The sequence below is a fragment of the Nycticebus coucang genome, chromosome 2, assembly GCF_027406575.1.
Source record: "Nycticebus coucang isolate mNycCou1 chromosome 2, mNycCou1.pri, whole genome shotgun sequence".
Lineage (NCBI taxonomy): Eukaryota > Metazoa > Chordata > Mammalia > Primates > Lorisidae > Nycticebus > Nycticebus coucang.
Genome location: NC_069781.1, coordinates 166,013,622 through 166,021,769, shown reverse-complemented (window position 1 = coordinate 166,021,769; position 8,148 = coordinate 166,013,622). Strand labels below are relative to the sequence as shown.

At 52.9% G+C, this 8,148-nt stretch overlaps 1 protein-coding gene across 3 annotated transcripts; it reads right to left on the bottom strand.

Annotated features, from left to right (window-relative positions):
• Positions 1-6,157: 6,157 nt before the first annotated feature.
• On the bottom strand, positions 6,158-8,145 carry C2H16orf86 (chromosome 2 C16orf86 homolog). Of its 3 annotated transcripts, XM_053604194.1 has the most exons (5): positions 7,823-8,145; positions 7,394-7,620; positions 6,807-7,024; positions 6,525-6,701; positions 6,158-6,449 (listed from the first exon to the last, which is right to left on the bottom strand). In XM_053604194.1, the coding sequence occupies exons 1-5, from the start codon at positions 7,919-7,921 to the stop codon at positions 6,292-6,294; spliced, it is 879 nt and encodes a 292-aa protein (XP_053460169.1). In that variant the 5' UTR covers positions 7,922-8,145; the 3' UTR covers positions 6,158-6,291. The 3 variants fall into 3 exon arrangements, with proteins under 3 accessions (XP_053460169.1, XP_053460152.1, XP_053460159.1); XM_053604177.1 differs by having other exon boundaries at positions 6,158-6,701; XM_053604184.1 differs by having other exon boundaries at positions 6,158-6,701; positions 6,807-6,991.
• Positions 8,146-8,148: the final 3 nt, after the last annotated feature.

The following is an 8,148-nucleotide window of genomic DNA, read 5'->3' as shown; positions in this document are numbered from 1 at the left end:
CTTGCCTCCTGTAAGTTGCAAGTGATGGAGCCAGGATCCTAGCCAGGATTATGTGACTACAGGGCCTAACCCTGAACAACACTATCCTAGCACTTGTGAATCTTTAGACTCTTGAGTGCTGGCAGGAATCCTTGCAGCAGGAATCTCAATCCAGCGTCAACTACAAGGTGAACTGCAGTGAGTGCCACCAGCTAGTCAGGACACTGGCAGTTAAAGGAGAGAGGCTGCCCCTTTGTCTCTGGGACAAAGTCAGTTTAGCTCTAGGTCAGTCCTTCATGTTACGAGAATATCGGGGCCTCTCCTAAATTTGGGAATTGACCGAGAAAGCACAAGCCTGGTTCACATGCTCCTACATAAGAAAGGGCTATGTTGCTGACCCAGAGTGGCGCTTAAGTTTTAGAGGACTATTCTGTTTACAAAGACAGGTTCCCAAAAGTGTTGGGGTAGATTGCAGTGGGCTTAGTGTAGAGCTATTTTTATGAGGATGCTGGGTTTTCTGAGGGCATTCCTCACACCCCAGGTCCATGGCCAGAGGCATGCATCATCCCCATTCCTCAGACATCTTTACCATCCTCTATCTCTTGGGCATCAGAGCTGGTTAGTCCCATGTTAGGAATGAAGAAGAGAGTTGTGCCCTGATGCCCATGGCCCATGGAAAGGAGTGCAGGTGAACTCTCTGAGCTAAGAGCTGCCCAGGCTGAGAGCCATCACGGAATGAGGACTTTGGTCCTACACCCAAAAGTAATAAGATTCTGTCAGCAATCTGAATGAGATGGGAGACATATTCTTCACTAGGGTTTTCAGACAAAAAGTCAGTCTGGCCAACAATTTTATTTCAGCCTTGGACTCTAAGCAGAGGACCAAGAGAGTTCTTGGTCCCTGGGGGTGACTGAACCTGCAAATGGTCCCAGGCTTATCCTGCAGCGCCCCCTCCTGGAGGAAAGCAGCAGGATCTCCCCAGACCTGTTTCCTGAATGTCAGGATGCTACCAGCTCTTCCTTGGGTCAAAGTAAAGTTTTTATATGCCAGCAAAAGTGCAATTAGCAGGGTGGCACCTGTGGCTCAAAGGAGTAGGGCACCAGCCCCATATGCCGGAGGTGGTGGGTTCAAACCCAGCCCCGACCAAAAACTGCAAAAAAAAAAAAAATGCAGTTAGCATTTCCCCTGGGATACAGCAACCTGAAGAGAACTTGGCAAAATGCTATTGCTTTTTCTCTAACCTCCAGCCAAATCTAGGCCTCATTTTCACCCAAACTGGCAGCTGCTTTCTCACACTCCCTGCCCCAGTGTCCTCATTCCCCATCTGCCCTTCACACTGGTGCACAGGTGACCTCTCTAAAATGCCAGGCCAAGATTCCCCTGTCTACTTGCCCCAGACTTGCCCCGCCTGGCCTGATAGCCATGCCCTCTGCTTCAGCCCTCCTTCCTGGGGCTGGCATCTTCCATACCCTCTGCCTGGAAGATACCAGCTCTCCCCAGCAGTCAGTTGGAGGTCTGCCTGGTCACCACTTCTCGCCTAGGTGAGTGGCAGCTACCTCCACTGCCCTTCAGTGTAGCATCTATGTGCTACTTTCTGTCACGTGGGTTACAGCCATCTTTGGGACTAGACTGTAGACTCAAGGGTGTGTCACTGCACCACATCCACCTAAAAGCCTCCATGAAAGGTGCCAAAGAAGACTGAAGAGTGGAGGAAGCTACAGAGAGGGACAAGTAAGAATCTGAAAGGCTGAGACCATCTGAAATCCACAATCGTGTGGGGCCCCTGGAAAAATGGCCTGAAGGTCACTGGAGGGTCAGGTGGGCAGGCCCAGGTGGCAGCAGTAGGATGAAAATCAGCATGGTCTCAGACTGTTCCCTTTGAAGGGTCACTCAGATGCTCACTGGCCCCATGGCAAGTGTAGGGTGAGGACATTTATTCCTCTTTCTGCCTACAAACTTCTCTGGTAGTGATTTGACCACTCTAGCCAATACTGTCCACAGGGGCTATGCAGTAAAAATCTTGTCTCTAGGGCAGCGCCTGTGGCTCAGTGAGTAGGGCGCCAGCCCCATATGCCGAGGGTGGCGGGTTCAAACCCAGCCCCCGCCAAACTGCAACAAAAAAATAGCCGGGTGTTGTGGCGGGCGCCTGTAGTCCCAGCTGCTCGGGAGGCTGAGGCAAGAGAATCGCGTAAGCCCAAGAGTTAGAGGTTGCTGTGAGCCGTGTGACGCCACGGCACTCTACCCGAGGGCGGTACAGTGAGACTCTGTCTCTACAAAAAAAAAAAAATAATAATCTTGTCTCTAGAGATGGGCACAGATTCTTCAGAGACAAGGGCCCTTCAAGATCACTGAACTTGACCTCCTTACTTTGTGGCTGAAGCACAGACAACACCCTGGGACCTGGGAGTCCCTGTCCTCTTCTAAAGTGCAGAATCTGCACTGGGTGCTGCCTGGTCCAGCAACCATCAGGGTGCCCCAAGTTTTCAAGGGCACATGTGCATTAGCAAGGTATAGAGGAGAGAGAAGAGAGGCATTTTAGGCAGAAGAAGCCCCATGTGCAAAGTGAAGGTAAGAAAAGTTGGGTAGAGCCTGGCCAGATGCAGTGGCTCACACCTGTAATCCTAGCACACAGGCTGAGATGGCATGAGGATTGCTTGAAGCCAAGAGGTTGACACCAGGCTAGGCAATATAGTAAGACCTGGTCTACAAAAAAATAAATTAAAAATTAGCCAGGCATAGTGGCACATGCCTGTAGTCCTAGCTACTCAAAAGGCTGAGACAGGAGGATTGATTGAGCCCAGGAGTTCAAGGCTATGGTGAGGTGTGACTGTGTCATTGTACTCCAGCCTGGGCACCAGAGCAAGACCCCATCTCTTAAAAAAAAAGAGAGAGAGATGTGCAATGCCTGTGGCTCAGTGAGTAGGACGCTGGCCCCATATACTGAGGGTGGTGGGTTCAAACCCAGCCCTGGCCAAACTGCAACAAAGAAATAGCTGGGCATTGTGGCGGGTGCCTGTAGTCCCAGCTACTCGGAAGGTTGAGGCAAGAGAATCGCCTAAGCTCAGGAGTTGGAGGTTGCTGTGAGCTGTGATGCCATGGCACTCTATCGAGGGTGATAAAGTGAGACTTTGTCTCTAAAAAAAAAAGAGAGGCTCGGCGCCTGTGGCTCAAGTGGCTAAGGAGCCAGTCACATACACCTGAGCTGGCGGGTTCAAATCCAGCCCGGGCCAACCAAACAACAATGATGGCTACAACCAAAACATAGCTGGGTGCCTGTAATCCCAGCTATTTGGGAGGTGGGGGTGGAGGCAGGAGAATCACTTGAGCCCAGGAGTTGGAAGTTACTGTGAGCTGTGATGCCACAGCACTCTATTCAGGGTGACAGGTTGAGGCTCTGTTTCAAAAAAAAAAAAAAAGGCTGGGTGTGGTGGCTCACTCCTGTCATACTACCACTCTGGGAGGCGAAGGTGGGTGTATTACCTGAGCTCATGGGTTCATGACCAGCCCGAGTAAAAGCAAGACCCCCCCATCTCTTAAAAACAGCTGGGTGTTCTAGTGGGCACCTGTAGTCCCAGCTACTTGGGAGGCTGAGGCAAGAGAATCACTTGAGCCCAAGACTTGGAGGTTGCTGTAAGCTATGACACTACAGCACTGTACTAAGGCTTAGTGATAAAGTGAGACTCTGTCTCAGAAAAAAAAAAAGAAAGGGCAGAGTGGCTCATGCCTGTAATCCCAGCACTTGGGAGCCCAAGGTGGGTGGACTGCCTGAGCTCACAGGTTCAAGACCAGCCTGAGCCAGAGCCCCATCTCTAAACAAACAAACAAACAAACAAAAAATAGCCAGGTGTTGTGCAAGTACCTATAGTCCCAGCTGCTTGGGAGGCTGAGGCAAGAGGATCACTTGAACTCAAGAATTTGAGGCTTGGTGCCTGTGGCTCAAGTGGCTAAGGCGCTAGCCACATACACCTGAGCTGGCGGGTTCAAATCCAGCCTGGGCCTGCCAAACAACAATGATGGCTGCAACCAAAACATAGCCGGGCGTTGTGGTGGGTGCCTGTAGTCCCAGCTGCTTGGGAGGCAGAGACAGGAGACTTGCTTGAGCCCAAGAGTTTGAGGTTGCTGTGAGCTATGATGTCACAGCACTCTATCCAGGGCAACAGCTTGAGGCTCTGTCTCAAAAAAAAAAAAAAGAGTTTGAGGTTGCTGTAAGCTAAGATGCCATGGCATTCTACTACCAAGGGTGACCACGTGAGACTCTGTCTCAAAAAAAAAAAGGAAGAAAAAGAAAAGGTGTGGTGGGCTTGGCCCCCGTAGCTCAGTGAGTAGGGTACTGGCCACATACACCGAGGCTGGCGGGTTCAAGCCAGCGCGGGCCTGCTAAACAACAATGACAACTGTAAGCAAAAATAGCCAGGCATTGCAGCGGGCACCTGTAGTCCCAATTACTGGGAAGGCTGACACAAGAGAATCGCTTAAGCCCAAGAGTTGGAGGTTGCTGTAAGCTGTGATGCAACAGCACTCTACTGAGGGTGACATAGTGAGACTCTGTCTCAAAAAAAAGAAGAAAAAGAAAAGGTGTGGCTTATTGGTCAGAAAATTACAGGAAGCTGCCAAAAAGTTCTAGGTCAACCAGGGAAAGAGCAGGGTATGGGGTGAGGGTGACATCATCGGGGTGTTAGGTGTGCTAGTGTAGCCGGGCCACAGGATAGATTAGTGGGCTGGGGACCACTGCGAGGCTCATCTTGGAGTTAACAGTGGCTTAGGCAAGGGTGCTGACTGTGATCCAAGAGGTCCTCGGCCTGAGAGGGTAGATTCACTGGTCTTAATGTCTGATTAGCTTTTAGGAATCAGGGAGCAAAGAACAGGATGGGGTTTGGTGTGACACCAGGAGTCTTGCTGAACAATTATGTGGATGAGGTACAGGAGGAAAAGCAAGTCAGAAAGAGGGAAAATTACCCACTGAATTTGGAATTCTCTATGTTTGAGGTATCTGAGAGACACACAGGAGGCCAGGAGGCAGCAGGATGTAAGGGTTTCCCAAGCATCCAGCAATGTCCTGCTCTCCCAGACTCCCAGTGGGAAGCAGTCCTGCAATGGCTTGGCCACTGGGCTCCAGGGAATATCTTCACTGTCACCACCACCACTACCCCTGCCTGCTCTGTCACCAGGGGCTACTCCATGAACAAAATCTGGTCCTGGTGTGGTCTGTCAATGAGTAGAAAACATTCCAAAGCTGCTTGAACAGGCAAATGAACTCTGCCACCTCAGAGAGAGATCCCAAGTGTTGGTCATCTCAAGGTCAGACCAAATTCAGAGCTAAAGAACTTGCTTCCCATGACCTGACAGACTATTTTCCTCTGCCCTTTGTGTCCCCTCTTCACCTCCCAGATTCATCTGGAAGCCCTTAAACACACAGAACCAGGTGCCACTCCTGCCTCCCTCCCACCCCCCCACAACTCCCCCGGCCAATTCACTTAGATCTGAGCTGTTGCCCAGGAATCTAATTTGTCAAGGTCCTGGTGATCCAGATGACCAGTCAACCTTCAACCCCTGCACTGGTGAGTCCACCCTCTTCCCAGACTCTTTTTTTCTTTAAGGGACAGATTCTCATTTTGTCACCCTCTGTAGAGTGCTGCGATGTCACAGCTCACAGCAACCTCCAGCTCTTAGGACTTAGGTGATTCTCTTGCCTCAGCCTCGCAAGTAGCTGGGACCACAGGCGCCCGCCACAACGGCTGGCAATTTTTGTTGCAGTTTGGCCTGGGGGCTGGGTTTGAACCTGCCACCCTTGGTATATGGGGCTGGCACCCTACTCACTGAGCCACAGGCACCGCCCTGTTCTTTCTTTCTTTTTTTTTGAGACAGTCTCACTATGTTGCTCTCAGTAGAGTAATATGGTGTCACAGCTCACAGCAACCTTAAACTCTTGGGCTCAAGCAATTCTCTTGCTTCAGCCTCCCAAGTAGCTGAGACTACAGGGGCCCGCCACAATGCCCAGCTATTTCTTTTTTTTGTTGCAGTTGTCGTTGTTTTAGCTGGCCCGGGCTGGGTTCGAACCCACCTGTCTATGTGTATGTGGCCAGTGCCCTAACCACTGAGCTACGGGCGCCAAGCAGCAGCCTTTTTCTCAATTCAGGCATCATATTTGGTGAATCACAAAGCTTAGAAAAGGAAAAATGTTTATTTCCAGTAAGCCCAAGACCCCAAGTCTTGGGAAGGTGCCAAATTCCCCCTTTCCACCTGAGGGCCTGGGTCTATAGGTGGTTGTCCTGTTTCAGGCGTGGCAGAGGAACCACCAGTGAAATGGGACAGTCACTTGTACTGAGGGGAGAGGGGAGGGACAAGCGGAGCAGCGCAGACACTCAGCATCTTGTCAATGTCCACCTGGGTTGACTTATCCACCTCGGCCTTGAGGTGGCCAGTCACCCCAAGGCTGGATAAACCCCCAGGCTCCTCTCCAGCCTCTTCTCCTAGGGGAGCCAGAGCATGGGTGGAGGGAACTAACATACTGGAGCACGGCAATGCAAGGCCTGAGCCCAGCTCACCTGCCATGGGCAGCAAGGCCTGCAGTTGCTCCACACCTGCCTCCTCGGGAATCAGGGCCAGCTCTGACTCAGCCTCCACCTCAGCCTTGGCCACATTGTCCCCCTCCACTGCTTGGTTCAGCTCAGGGTTGCAGTAGTTGATGTACTGGTACAGAGGCCGTAGGCGCTGGGCCTTTCCTGCAAGGGCCCAGAGCAAAGCAGGAGCTGGAGCACCAGGCTATGCCATCTGTGTTGGGCACATCAGGCAGGGGAAGAAGGGAAGGCCCAGGGACTGTCACTCACGCTCCAGGCCCAAGGCCTCTGAGGGTGCAGTTACTGTGCAGGCCACAGCTGGGAGCATGGGAGCCCCCAGACTCTTGCGCTTTTTGGCTTTTTTGTGCTGTTTGGCAGATGGTAAAGGCTCACTCGGGCTGCCCTCTGGCTCCTCCTTCTGCAGTGGCAGCCCCGGTGGCAGGTCAGCTTCGGTCCTAGAATGGGCATGGTGGCTAGGCCCTGGGAGGCTAAGGGACCAGAGCCAGGGACAGGAGGCCTCAGGAACCAGCCTTTAGCCCCTAGTTCTTATAACCCGAACCTAGAGAACAGACCTACCTGTCCACTACCCTGGGGCTACCTACCTGTGCCTTGCCTACTCAATGAGGGCCCAAGCCCAACAGCAACCAAGAGCTCATGTGACCTCAGTCCCCTACAAGACCCTGAGGCTCCACCTCTCTGTCCTCCCTACATAGGGTTCTTGAGAACAGAAGAGGTGGATGGTGACAGTGGTGGCAGGAGACAAGAATGTGACCTGCAGGACTGCAGGATTTAGGAATCCTACTGCAGTGTAAACCCCACCCCCACCTGCAGCTCCTTCCTTCAGAAAATCTCCTTACTTGATTGGCTTCCTCTTCAGGCAATGGCTGGGCCTCACAAGGGAGGCTGCTGGCCTGGGGCCTCTCTCCTCTGGTGCCTCCCCCTCTGCCTTGAGCCTCTCCGCCTCCTGCTTGAGTCCCTCCTGGAGCTCTGGCTCTAAGGCTGCACCTGTTGGACACTTGTCCTCCCCCTGAATCTGGCAGGCTTCATGCACTGGCACCAGGCGCTGGTTTCCCGTTACTAGACACTGGAGGTCACACATAGGTAATTGGTCCACCATGGCCAGACAAAGGACATAGGGATCAATCATCGGACGTTCAACATTGGCAATCAAACACCATAGGACACCAGACCACACGCCTCCCCGCCTAAGCCCGGCTTGGCAGTTAAAGTTCAGCCCCCCAGAACGCCGCGGCCAAGTGTTTGAAGGCTGGACAGCCAAACATCACCTCAGAGGTCTGAGGGCAGCCACTGGACACCTCTGGGAGCTGTGCCGGCCCCATGGCCTCCTGGGCCCCAGGCTGCTTTTCAGCCCCTGCTGAGGCCATGGCAACGCGGCGTCAGTGCATCCTCGAAGCTGCTTGTGGGGAAAGGAGGGCCCCGAGGGGCTGGACTGGTGGCCTCCGCGCAAACTCGGGAGACTGGCTGGGAGGGGAGGGGATGTCAGGGCTGGCAAGAGAGACTGGCGGCTGCTCCGCCCACCCTAGGCTGAACTACAAGTCCCAGAGGGTCTTGCGCCACGATTATTAACCCTTGACCTCGGGGGCGGAAGCCA